The sequence below is a fragment of the Zalophus californianus genome, chromosome 4, assembly GCF_009762305.2.
Source record: "Zalophus californianus isolate mZalCal1 chromosome 4, mZalCal1.pri.v2, whole genome shotgun sequence".
Lineage (NCBI taxonomy): Eukaryota > Metazoa > Chordata > Mammalia > Carnivora > Otariidae > Zalophus > Zalophus californianus.
Window position 1 is genome coordinate 4,530,882 of NC_045598.1, and position 14,240 is coordinate 4,545,121.

Here is a 14,240-nt window from a genome sequence, read left to right on the forward strand (position 1 = left end):
CCAAAATCTTTTGTTTATGTATTTTTTTAAAAGATTTATTTAAGCGCCAGCAAGTGAGGGGAGGGGCAGAGGGAGAGAATCCTTAAGGAGACTCCCAGCTGAGCACAGAGCCCGTCATAGGGCTCAATCCCAGGACCCTGAGATCATGACCTGAGCCAAAATAAGAGTCAGATGCCTAAACAACTGAGCCACCCAGGCGCCCCAGAACAAGGTAATACTTTTTAAAAGAAATAATATACAGGGGTGCCTGGGTGGCTCAGTCAGCTAAGCGACGGATTCTTGATTCCCTCAGCTCAGGTCATGATCTCAGGGTCATGAGATCAAGCCCTGCGTGGGGCTCAGCACTCAGCTGGGAGCCCCTCCCCCCATTCGTGCTCACTCACTCTGATAGATACATTAATAAAATCTTTCAAAAAAAAGTATCACCTTGTTATTTCTTATATGTAATATCTTATTTCTCTGAAATCAACCGAGTTTTCAAACGCCCTGCACTGTCTGCCTGCTTCATTTCTCTTTGCTGTTTGCATTATCTTAGAAATTCACATTGCAGCATTCCTTCAAATATTTACGTTCTTTGCTATCAATTTATACCTAACAGTGAGATAATAAGGAGGTATTTGGAAGTTCTATGTGAACAGGCCTTGCCATCTGATGAGCTTCTTTGTGAAATGCCTGTGAGAAGACCGGGAAGTTTCATTTGGTGGTATTTTCTCTTTGATAGATCAGTTTCTTCAGGGAAGGACGCAGAGAACAAGGAAAATGCTGTTAAGTCTCACTATGCAGGATATAATCACTCATATATTCCCTGCTTTTGTAAGGGTGCATTCTCCTCCTCTACTGTGTCTATGGCTAGGATCTGAAGCCTTCCTGGTTCAGTTTCTCCAGGGAATGATCCTGTCTCCTGGCTGGGTGGGCTAGCACACTCATCTCATCAGCACTCAGTGCTACCATTAGAAAGAAAACAATCTTTGTCAACATGGTAGACAAAAATGGGTACTCTATTTTAAATTGCCTTTGTTGGGTGCCTGGGTGGCTCAGTTGGTTAAGCGGATGCCTTCGCTGCAGGTCATGATCCCAGGGTCCTGGGACTGAGCCCGATGTAGAGATCTCTGCTCAGTGGGGAGCCTGCTTCTCTCTCTCCCTCTGTCTGCTGCTCTGCTTGTGTTCTCTGTCAAATAAATGGATAAAATCTTAAAAAAAAAAAGTGCATGTTTACTATTGAGGATGAACATTTCTCCGTGTATTTATTTACATTTTATACTTATTTTATAAAATAACCCATTTGTTTCCTTTGTATTTTTTTCCTATTAGGATAGTCATTTTTTTTTTAATTTCCAAGAGTTCTTTATATATATTGGAAATATGAATTGTTTATCAAATAAATATACTGCATGTTCCTTTTGAGTTTTTAATTTTTTTTTTTAGATTTTTGTTTTTTTTCTTTGAGCAAACACAAAAATTTCCTGTTTTTACAAAATCAAACCTATAAAATGTCCCTTTTCTGATCTCTGCTGTGGTATCATGCTTGGAAAATTGTCTGACTCCAGTTTCATCATATTTGCTTCCCTTAAATAATGAAGGCATCGAAGAAGCCGCTACATTTTCACTCACCCAGATTCTAGTGAAGAGCATCTCTGGAATCAATGTGATGGCACACACACTCAAAGAGCATACTGCCATTCTGCTTTTATTTCCTGCCTTCATTTAACAAAGTGAGCTAAAACGTGTGAGGAACACCAGTACGTCTGAACTGTGATTATGCTGGTCAGTGGTTCTCAGGGTGTGGTGTGGGGCCCCCTGGGAGTCTGAACCTTTTTAGGAGGTCCACAGGTCAAAACTATTTTCAATAAAACTTAAAACACTGAGCTATTACTTGCCTTTTTCTCATTCTGTATGTGTTCAGTGGGATTTTCTCAAGGCTACAGGGCATGTGATGACATCACTGCTCTGATGGCTAATGGGATGTGTACTTATGCATTCTGTTTGCTAGTCATTTCTAAGGTGGCAGTTTGACAGCATAAATAGATTTCAGAGATTAATTCCATTGGTTCTCAGTCCGTTTACTGTGCGGTTGCTCCCTACTTTTTGTTTTATCGCTGTGATGTCTGTGTATCTGCACCGTTATTTTTTTTCAATACACAGCTCTTCTGAAACCCTCTGTCTTCCTTTATGCCTTACTGAAATACAAGTACACGCTGTGTTTTACTTTACATTTTATCAATTATTGAGTTTTAATTTCTAATCAAAGTCAATAGCTATAACCCAAGTAAACAAAAGCTCAATAATTAAAAAATGTAAAGGGGTCTTGACATCAAGAAGTGTGAGAATTACTGGGTTTGATCATATTGTGTTACCAAACAATTCAAAAATCACACAGGTTTATTTCTCCTTTTACATGGCCATCTTAGGTCAGCTGGTACTCAGTTGGCCGTGTCCTCAGGACCCACGTTTCAAAGAGCAGCCACCTTTGAACCACTGCCAGTAGCCAAGGCAGAGGGAAGGGCAGGAGACAGACCCTCTCTGGCTCGCACCAGCATTTAAATGCTTCAGCCTGAGGGACGCCTGGGTGCCTCAGCCTGTTAAGCAGCTGCCTTCAGCTCAGGTCATGATCCCAGGGTCCTGGGATGGAGTCCTACATCAGGCTCCCTGCTCAGCGGGGAGTCTGCTTCTCCCTCTGACCCTCCCCCCTCTCGTGTTCTCTCATTCTCTCTCAAATAAATAAATAAAATCTTTAAAATTAAAATAAATAAATAAATAAATGCTTCAGCCTGAGCAGGATACACTTCACTTCCATGCATATCATTGGCTAGAACTAGTCCCAGGGGCTCACTCAACCACTGGAGACCAGGAAGTACAGTCCTACCACGGGCCAGACAACAAAGAACCAATAATGTTCAGTGCACAGCACTTAAAACTAACACGATGATATTTAATTCTGTACTTTGAAGACCTAATAGAGCTTGCAAGCAGCAACTTACACATCATACTTATATTCATTTTAGGAATCGGAAAGCCACTAGATCTGTTGCTGAAGCCCATACTTTCCAGCTCAAACTTTCAGGCTGTCTCTACACTGCTGTATTTCAGGAAAGCTCCACAAACTATGTTCTATTGGATTTTGGGAAGTTTGCCTAATTACCACAATTGACGATTCATTACTGTCCGTATGTTCCATGACAATCTGATTGAAATAAACTGTATCAGCTAATAAAACCTGTAATTTTTTATGATACTTGGTGCTCATACAATTTAAAGGAAAGAGCAGATTTCAGAGCTAATTAACACCAAGACAGCATGGGTGCTTTGTCCTGAGTAAGAGCTGTTTCATGATGAGGAGGGGTGTTACAGATTACTTGGTGTCACTGAAGAGAGCACAAGGCATGTGCTCATCAGGCACTAAACTGGACTTGGAAAAATTTCCTCCTTCATTCTGAAAAGGTTCCCACTACAGTCTGAAGCTTCACACAATAAAACCTCTCTCACACACAGCCCTGCCATGTTCTGATGCCATTTTCCCTGCTCAACAGCCTTCTACAATGTTCATTTTCATGTGGAACACCTTTGGAGGATCTGGAAATAAGCTGGGGTTGATGTGCAAAAGCAAGACTCCAACAATGTACACAGACTCACCCTCAACCTTGAGCACAGGGCAGACTGTACTAACTCGTTCTGCCTGACCCATCATTGTAAGGAGCATCTCAAGTAGAACAAGATTTGTGAGACTAACCTATGTAGTCTATCCTAAACATTCAGCTCTGACGAAAAAAAAAAAACTACAAAAACAAATCTAATCCATTTGAAGCATATTTACTTTTTACTAATATTATTGATGCTAGTACAAAACGTGATAAACAACTAACCTTCTCCCACTGCAGTAAAAAACTGAAGAGGAACAGAATGCCTGCCAGATGAAAAGGACAAGCCCAGCAGGGCAAGCCCTCTCTTCCAGCACGGTCCCCGGTCTCTGCGCACCTTAGCTTACTCTGAGAGTGAGCATAAAGGCATGCATTTGAATTTGCTCTCTTCCTCTTGTATCTGACTTTGAACAATTTTGACAAGTAAAAATTTAGATTTACCAAATGACAACTGATAAACTCCTACCAATAAATTCCTCTAGAATGATTTGTTGCCAAAATTGCAATGTGATCTTCAACACAGATATTACATAAAGTAAAAAGCACCTGGACAAGGTGGGTGTGATGTTAGCAAATATTTAACTCTTCCAGTCAATACGTTTACTGAATGCCTGCCCTGTTCTAAGTACCGCAGGAGGTACAACAGAAATATAATATTAAAGATTACAAACGAGGTGTGCATTATGTGTGTTTCCCCTAAAAGACCCATACACGTGGATTTAACTAAAAAAGACAAAAATGCTAATGTTAATGGTGGAGAAATAATTCAGGGCAGTCAGAATTGAAAGAAAACTCCATGAAGGTGGAGGGATCTAAATGGGAACCCAAAAGGTGGATTTTGATTTGCTTTGGTGTCCAAGACAGGCTGGGGCATTTCAGGGGAAAAGAACATCCTGAGGAACAGGCCAGTGTTGGAGACAGAGAGAGAACACTGACCAAACTGACACAGAGCAAAGGAGTCTATGTAGGATGCTGGCCGGAAATTAACTTGGACATCCATCCACCTGCTCATTCATTCAGTAAACACTGGCCCTGTACTAAAGGATATAATGGTGAATCAGATAGCCACGGTCCCTGACCACATGATGCTTACTTTGCAGTGGAGGCAAGCAGAACGTCATCACAAGGTAGGCAGAAAACACGTTAAACATCTAATTTATTAACATGGATCCAGGTGGGGCACCTGCGTGGCTCCATCAGTTGAGCGTCTGCCTTCGGCTCGGGTTATGATCTCGGGGTCCTAGGATCGAGTCCTGCATCGGGCTCCCTGCTCAGTGGGGAGCCTGCTTCTCCCTCTGCCTCTGCTGCTCCCCCTGCTTGTGCTCTCTCTGTCGGATAAATAAATAAAATCTTAAAAAAAAAAAGATTTAAAAATGGATCCAGCAGTTTGACCTCTACCCAATAAACAGCGGGAAGCCACAAAAGGTTTCTGGATAGGGAAATAATGTGATCAGTACTGTTTGTTAATATTAATTTGGTACAGCTTGACTATAATTGACAAAAATCAAAACCAGAGAGACCTATAGAAAACTATGGCAGAAATGTAAGGTTGAGGTTAGGACGGCTGGTTGGCGGCCCAGGAGTCCAAGCAGAAACAAAGGATCACAGTTGGCTGGGGGTCAAGAGGAGCCTTCGTGAGCTGGGTGGGTCTGTGGGACAATGGAAAGGGGCTCAGTCCCATATGGAGAAAACAAACCAAAGAACACATCTGGGGTTCTGGCTCAGATGTGTGGGTTGGGGAGGAACTGAAAGCATCAGGCTTTGGGGGGAAAGGTGAATTTGAACACCTAAGTACAATGCCCAGAAGGCAGGTGGAGATGCAGGAGAAGCAAGAGATTATAAAAGAGCCAAGCTCAAGAGGCCCAAACCTGGGGGAATTGTGAGGATGGAGAAGGAGTACCTGGCAGGGTCAGGAAGGAGGACAAAGAGATCATCCTAGAAGCCAAAGCTGAGGGAGCTTCAAGGCTGTCTGCGGCAGCACAGACACATCCACACAAAACGCTTCTGCTGGTGTTTTCCCATTTAAGGCTTTAACACTCAAAACACCTTGAGATTGGCACCAAAGCCTCCATTTTACAGGTAAAAACAGTGAGGATCAAAAAGACTAAAAGTATGGTCTGAGAGGGAGAAGGAACTTTCCAGACTATGGCCCCCTGACCCAAAGGCTAGCTGGAGATTAAGTGCCTGTGTGGCCCGGCCCAGACCAAAGCTCGGTTCACAGAGTGAAAAGCTGCAGAGAAGGAGCAGGTACTCATAAAGCATCTATCACACAGTGAGCTCATTGAAACTGTGTGAAGAACTCTGACAAATCAATAAGAGCATTCCTTATTAACTTTTATGCTCATGATACTAATAAAATATACCGGCATTTACTTTACATAATAACACGCCCATTACTATGCAGAGCACTTACATGCATTCTTGCTTAATTTTCCCCAAAGCCCTAGGACAGTGAAATTATTGTCTGGATTTTATGGATGAAGAGACGGGCTCAGAGAGGGTAAGTGGCTTGCCTCTATCAGGCTGCTAGGAAGTCAAATTCAAACCTGACTTCAAGGGCTTCACTCTTTAAGCCGCCAACCCCTTTTGAAGCTGCACCATCATCTCTGCCTTTCCAAATAATCGCCATCAAAGGTGCATAGGTGCTTCCCACGGAGGTGCTGGGCTATGTGGTTTCAGCTGTCCTTCTAGAAAATCCCTGAGCACTGCCACAGCTTTCTGGAGTACAGGGGTCAAGCGGACACGCTACATGTTCTGTGATTTTTGAAAAGTCAACTTCCTACGGCCATTTTATTATTAAAAAAAAATACTTTGAGAGAGCGAGGGTGAGTATGGGGGTGGGGAGCCGCAGAGGCAGAGGGACAAGCAGACTCCCTGCTGAGCCCAACATGGGGCTTGATGCCAGGACCCCGAGATCACCATCTGAGCTGAAGGCAGACGCTTCACCGACTGAGCCACCCAGGCGCCCCCTACAGCCATTTTAGATTCTGCTTTGGGAAGGTAGGCTTAAGAGAGAAATCATGAGTAAGTCAGAAAAGCTAAATAGGAGGTTGATCAAACAATTCCAAGTTTCTACAACTAGAGGTAACCTAAGTTAGTTGTCATACATAGAAGGAAAAAACTTACAAAATTTACAGAACTCATTACCCCCAAGATGGCAATACAAGTCCCCAAAAAAGATTAGGCAATCAGTAATGACAGAAGTTTACATACTAAGAAAAAGGCAGGCCCTGGTCACCTTCAAGGTTTATGGAGCGGGGGAAATCCTGTCCTCCATGCCTACCTCTGCTGACGACAGAATGTGAGAAAAGGAGCCAAAGGAGCAGAAATGATTCCTGATCAGAGGTCATTCCAAGGGCTGAGGAGAGATTTTCTGACTATTGTACAATTTGGTTTTCATTTCTCTTCCTGGTCATGTCCATACGTGTATTTGGTGCCCTTGAGACACAACAGTAAATAAAAAGGCCAGCATCTTAGAGGAAAATGAGCCCCAGTTCCTTTCTGGGTCAGAAGTGATGGTTCAGATCCTATCTTCAGATAAAGAGCTTGGCTTATTTTTTCCAAAAAGCCTGACCTTATACTTTCTCTCGTCCATGTCCATCTGTTATATCCTGCCCACTCATACAGACTTCTTGTGGTTGAGGTCTGTTGGCATTTTACTACTGAAGAATGTTCTGGCTCCTGCAAACTAGGGAGGGGACACTGTATACACGTTGCATGCAGAAGTGGTTCCAATAGTCCAAGAGCCAAAGAGGACCCAGCTACCAGGAGATGAACTTGGAGGAGGCTCCAATCGCCTTCAAGGGAACGGGAGCTTTATAAAGTGTGGGCCACAATGGTGGTAATAAAGCAGCAGTTTCCCAATGGTCTTTTCCCCTCCTGGTGCCCCCTTTTAAGCTTTTATGCTATTTTATTTATTCATCCCTGTTAATTGTCTTAAATCCTCTCTTGAACAAGGTAGGGTATAAATAAAATCAAAATTAAAGTTTAATAAAAGTAAACACTAAAATTCCACAGCCAAGCAAAACACGTTGTGCGTCCCATATTTTCCTTATCCATTGTTTACTACTGAACTCACAGCAAATATAAAAGCTTTCAACTGAATTTTCTTTAACAAAGCAAAAAAAAAAAAAGGTATTTTGGTAGATAACGCAGAACTAGAGCATTAAAATTTCAAGAAGCAACTGTTTAAAATGCCCAAAGCAGAAAGGTAATAACTAGCTTATGGTTCATTAAAGCAAACACATTTTTAAAATTTAACCTCATGGTGTTTGCTAATCATATTATAAGATGACATTTGGAACTAACTGGGTAACCTACGAACTCCCTCCCCACCCAGAAGCAATACCACCAGAAGCCTCCCTGAACTCTACCTGGGCACTCTCCTGACCCAGTGCTGTCTTGTCGCTTGGCCTCTGATCAGGGAGGGCCTTCCCTCCCTGCCTGGCCCCTTAGGAGCTGACAGCTCACAAGAGCTACAACTCTGGATCCCACTCTGCCTTTAGCCCAGATACTCACCCTCTCTGGGACTATCCCTTCTCCACTAACTCCTGAGCTTGGCTCCACCTTCTGGGAGCTCCTCCCCCCTGCCTTCCCCATGAAACTCATGACTTTGCAGGAAGCAGAGTTCTGAGAGAGAACTGTCTTTTGAAGATAAGAAACTCAGTATTTTGAACAGAAAGAGAAAAGAAACCTTTAGGAATTCATAACCTGACGCTTAGCATAAATTCTGGCACTATGTTTTCTTATTAATATAACAGACGGATAGCAAATTGAGCCAGGATCAGGTTTACCAAAGTTTTCTATGTACATTGTATGTCTTTTAAAATAAGCAAAACCTCATGCTTTATCAAAATTCAAGAAATAACAATAAATATTAAATGGACATCTACTAGTACAAGGCAGTGTATCCATATCCCCGTCACACTGCAATACTCCAGTATACAACATCCAGGCTCACAGTAAGTTCCTAAGCCATTACTGCCTGTTCCCTACATTTCAATGTCAAAGAAAACGGGAAGCAGAAAGGGTAGACTACTGGCCCAGAGGCAATATCCGAGCCCCGCCCCCGTAAAGTTTCCGATACAGGACATTCCGGCTGCAAAGCTGTACAGTGTTGCCTCCCACTCTCTCAGTAACTTGGAAGTACTGCAGCACATGAGTGGAGCCTTGAAGAGGTTAAATGATTTGTCGCCCAGGGGCAGTGCGGGCTGCGACTCCTGCTCCTACTGACCTTGCTCCTCAGCCTCTTCACTTACAGGGCACCTTAGGAAGGGGATCATCTGCGTAAGTTCGGTTTTTGGATAACCAAGGCCTAACGCTACCTGCTGAATGCAGACGTTTTAAGCAGAGTCACTGTTATAAATTCCGGACTTTGAACATAATGTAGTTGATGGGAAACTCACTTAAGGAACGACCTTCTCTGACCTATCTTGGTATCTCTCCTTAAGATTAAATTACCTGCCCATCACAAGGTCAGATAAGCAACAGACGAGTGAACACACAGCACCTTGCTGCTGTAGGATCCTAAGTGTGCACCTGGCTTGGCTGATAACATCTACACTCAACTTCTACAGACATCCAAGCCATCCTGGTTGCTGGGCTGCGTGAAGTCCCCCTAGGTCATTCCGGACAGTGGCTAGCAGACCTTCCTCTACTGCTCCAGCCCATTCCATCTGCAGTCCAAACTTGAATGTTTAGTCCCACTCTGACTGTAACCTCCAGCCAGAGAAACCCAGACAACCAAAAACTGTGGAAAGACCAACATCCTCTAAACCAGGGAAGGAATGAAAGTGCTGGGACTGTGGGGGAACTTTTCCTTGGTGGGTGACAATTTCACAATTCTAGTTTCAAGGCTGGTATGGAAGGATGACATTCCCAGAATACTGACCTCCATATATGGACTGCAAGGAAAAAGCCTTTTCACATTAAGTTTATCTTTTACTTAACTATGCTTTTTAAAAGTGTTTAAAACTTGAAGAGACTGGCCCCTTCAAAAACTAAACTGATTGGGACCAAAGATCTTAAAATGGGTTATAAACACTGCTGAATGTCATGCATAAAAATGAAAGTTTCTTTTAATGGCAATACAACACTGATAAAGTAGGAATTTGAATCAATTAGGAATAAATTCAGTTTAGAAGGTGTCAATTAAAATGTCTATAAAATGTATAAAGATCAAGAAAAATTCACTGGTCAGGAATCCTTTCTCCAAATAAATTTTGGAAAATCATCTCAGAAATCTCACATCAGTTAGATTTTAGGCACCTGATGACACATTTGACTACACTAAACCAGAGATGCCAATCTGGTTTTAATGTGCCCAGTTAATGATAACTTACTCCCTCTGCTCAGTGTGACAACAGCTCTACTCTGTAAACAGGAAATCCAGAACAGTGGAGAAAGGGAATCATTAAAGATCAGAGTCTTGTTTAGAGAGGCATTTGGTCCTGTCTAGCTGTCTGCTTCACTCTCTGAAATACAATATGAGGGGATATTTTGAAGTTTAAAACCTGGAAAAAGAGATTTGCAAGCTGATTTTTGACATTTCTGTATTACTCCAACTGTAACCATACATTAGGCTTGTAATTTTTAAAATTTTAAATAGAACTTCCTGGTTTTGTGTCAGGTTACTTCCATTTGAGATCTCTAAGGAAAAGTCTCTGAACTTCCTGAACGCAGTGTTGAAGGTACTCTCTTGAAGGTACTCTGAAGTACTGGCAGGAAGGGGGTCTTGCCTCCTTAACCATTAAGGTAAACCTAAATGAATGACATCAAGCTATAGAACTAACAGCAAATACATCAACAGATGTAAGAGTTAATATTACTTCCATAACTCTCCAACTAAATCATGCTATTTCAACTTCAGGTTGATTTCTGAACCCCCCCCATCCTATTAAATATCAAGTCCAGAGATCACCTTGCTAGCTTTTCTTCCAGTAGAATCTTGAGATAAAAGCTGCCCACCCTGACATTTCACACTGAGTTTGTTGACAAGGGGAACGCAAAGTGACTTCAGAGAGAGAACATGTTTCACAGGGATTTCACCCACAGCCATAAATATGAGAAGTGCCGTAACTCACTGGGAAAAGTAAGATTTTTTAAAAGAAATATTTCTTTGGTTCCCCTCATCAGTCCAATAACAATGACAAGTCTTAAGATTCCAGCAGTTTCAAGGGTATACCTTTGACTAATGTTTACTGAGGACTCTGGCCAAGCCTATTATTCTATTATCTTTTTGAACATATGCACCTAAGATTCAGTAACCTGGTAAATGGGTAAATTGCTGCTCAATTACTGATAACCCAGACTACAAATGAGTGGTAAGTAAGGCTGGTTTCAAGGGTGCCTGGGTGGCTCAGTCAGCTAAGTGTCTGCCTTCAGCTCAGGTTGTGATCCCAGGGACCTAGGATCCAGACCAGGCGGTGGGCTCCCTGATCAGCGGGGAGTCTGCTTTCTCCTTCTCCCTCTGCTCTCCTGCTCTCTCTCAAATAAATGAAATCTTTACGAGATTTATTTACCTACTTATTTGAGAGAGAGAGAAAGAGAGATGGAGAGAGCATGAGCAGGACCCTGGGATCATGACCTGAGCCGAAGGCAGATGCTTAACTGGCTGAGCCACCCAGGTGCCCCATAAATAAAATCTTTAAAAAATAATAATAATAAAAAAAAGGCTGGTTTTCAGAAAAGCTGGTTTCACTTACTGCTTTGCTTCTAAGAACTGGAGAAAACTTAGTAACTAGCCAAACAGCTTCATTCAAAGGGAAAGGAACTGAAGGCCAAATAAGTGATTTACCCAAAGCCTTACTGTTTTTTAGTTACAAGAACCTCCAGGTGCCTATGGCAGCCTAACATGATTTGCAGTTTCCCCAGATATTTCACTGGACGTTTTCCTAATACAAGGTGGCTGATAGGGATTGTTATGTGGGTGCCCAAGGACACAATACCAGAATTGGCAGCTCTGTAGTCTGGTAATAGCAGCAGAGTGTAGAATTCAAGAGCTGAGGCTCCAGTCAGACTTCTCAGGACTGAATTCAGGTTCCTGCACTTTCTATTGGTCTTTCTTTGGGCAAGTTACTTAAACTCTCTCGGCCTCAGTTTTCTCAGCTATAAATCAAGGGTTACCACAATACTTACCCTAGGGGCTGGGCTGAGAATTATACAAGGTAAGGTAATAGGAAATGTTCACTCAGCGTGGTGGCCCTGCACAAAGCAGTACTCAAAAAATGTTAGCTATCACTGACACCGTGCACACCAGCACTAATGGACAACACATATTTGACAGGCTTTGCTTAAAGTAGTCAGACTTGGCTAATTATGATCACTGGGAAAACTGAGATGGAATTAAAGGTTCTCTAAACCCAACAGCTTGGAGATAAACGATCCGCCTTATGACCTGACCTTGGAAGCCTTCCTGCCCTTCACGCTGATGTCAACTAGACTAGTCAACAAGAAAGGAAACTTACTGGGCCCCTACTACATGCCAGACACAGAGTGAGGCTCTTTTACTGGGTGAGCAAACAGGGTGCAAACACTTGGCGTGTGGAGAGGGGCGCGCATGCTGAGGCCGTGCTCGGGGCACCGCTGCTCTACTGGCTTTACAGCTTCTTCCTAAACTGCGACCTCCGAATTGAGGCTGTAGGTACGGGAGGCTCTTCCTTCAATTTCTGGACAGCCGCTCTGGGGAGAGGAGGACACAAGACACGTGCCTCTGGGCCTGGATTCACGTCAACAGCGGGAACCCTACAGACGCCGTGGGAAGGTTCCCTCGTGGCCTTGACCTTGGTGCCTGAGACTCCCGTTTCCCATTCTGCCGGCCGGGGGCCATGACACAGCCCCTGGGCCGAGGCAAGTTTGTGAGCCGGGCGAGGCACCGGGTCCTGGAGGACCGGGAACCCCACTCCAGTAGCCTCCACCTCGGGGACCCTTTCCGTCCCGTGGGTTCCAGGACCTTTGGCCTTGCTAGGATGCGGCGCCCCGGCCGCCGGGAGCAGGGGCAGAGGCCGGCCGGGACACCCCCGGCGCAGGGTTCGAGGCAGTGGGGACCGCCCGGTCGGCGGCCGGTCGCGCATGTCGGGCGGGGTCACGCGGCCTCCCCGCTGGGTCCCGGCCGCCCGTGGCGGGGTCGGAGCGGTGGCCGCCAGCCCGGCCCTCCCGAACAACTGGGCACGGCCTCCGCCCAGACGGCGTCCCGCCGTAAGCCTCACCTCCCTGCGCACGTTCAGCAACGAGTAATAGTCTTCATTGTCCAGCTCCTCCTCGCTCAAGGCCGTCGCCATCTTCGCAACCTTTCACCCCGCCAAACCGGCAAGGCCGTGCCCAAGAGGGACCGGCGAGCCGCGGCCCCGACAGCGCGGGCCAGCTCGGCTGCGCCACAGCGGCCCCTGGCGGACCGGAGGGGCGCCGCCGCCGCCGCCCGCGCTTCGCAGCCGCACGCCTGCGCCCTGCGCCCCCGCGCCGCCGAGGGCGGGATGCGGCGGCCGGGGTCCACCACGTGCTGCCCGCGGACCTAATCCCAGCCGGCCTCCCGGGGGTTCAACCAGGACCAGACAGGGAGGCTACGGTCACAGCTGGGGGTTCGTCCCCTCTGTTCCCCGAGACACCTCCCTTGTCCCCCACGCCGGATCCCAGTGCGGGGAGCGTCCTGTCCCAAACAGCCGTGCCCAGGCCCCCCACGCGAGTCCACCCTGGCCGGAGGCTCCTCGAGGCCCCACCTGCTGACTTCTCTTTGCACAGAAAACCTCCAGAATGGGATTTATTCCTGCCTCCATTGTTCTTCGTCTTTTCCACTGGCCATCCAGAACCCTGCTCAGAGGACGAGCCTCCTCAATGTCGTTTTTTTGTTTTGTTTTAATTTATTATTGCCCTATGTTTAAGAACACCTGGCCATTTTTTCTGCTGCTTAACTGACAAGGCAATGCCCATTTGGTTCCTAATAGAATTGTCTCTGGGAGGCATCTATACCTACAGTCCCTATCCCAGAGCCCTCCTCTTGTAAATTTCTACCTTATAATTTAGCGGTGCAGTCTAATTGATTTCAACCTGGTGCCTCTTGTTTGGTGCATTATTAAAGATGTCTTGGTTACAATCATCTAAATAATTTAAATGTCTTCGAAATGATGCAATTATCAAGAGAAGGTGGACCGCAGAGCTTCCATGCTCTTGCCACCTATTTGGTTCATGCTGACCTGTACCAATCACTCATTATTTCTCAGGAACGTTTGTTGAGCCTTAACTAACGATCGGTTTAGAACTATCCCTGTTGCCCTTCCTAAGCAGGTCTCCTGGGAAGCCCCAAACACCTGTCTGTGGATTTGAGAAGTTGATTTCTTTCTCTTCCTAATTTTTGGCCAGATGTTCACCATCTGGGCCTGTGTATGGTCCCTTCCAAGTTGCCCAGCCCTCTTAGGATCTTTTGGCATGAGATAAGTAGGTGTGCTGAGGAGTGTTGAGTCAGTATGGAGCTGACCTCAGCCCAGGTTGTTAAAGGAAGAGCTATTTAGCTGGGTGAGGCTTTTCCACAATAGCTTTCACAGACACTCACATCCCATCTGCAATTGCAGCAATTTTTTATGGTCTTTCCTTTTTTCTCCTTTTGCAGAGCAG

The 14,240-nt window shown here is 45.0% G+C and overlaps 1 protein-coding gene across 2 annotated transcripts in view; it reads right to left on the bottom strand.

Moving 5' to 3' along the window:
* The window catches only part of DNAJC11 (DnaJ heat shock protein family (Hsp40) member C11), a 73,498-nt gene extending 60,505 nt beyond the window's left edge, over positions 1-12,993 (bottom strand). The window contains exon 1 of one of the 2 annotated variants that reach the window (XM_027607798.1): positions 12,842-12,993. In XM_027607798.1, coding sequence (XP_027463599.1) covers positions 12,842-12,913 — 72 coding nt within the window. In that variant the 5' untranslated portion in view covers positions 12,914-12,993. Of the gene's footprint in view, positions 1-4,728; positions 4,936-12,841 lie in introns of those variants that run through there. The other variant, XM_027607809.1, reaches the window with a different exon arrangement.
* Positions 12,994-14,240: the final 1,247 nt, after the last annotated feature.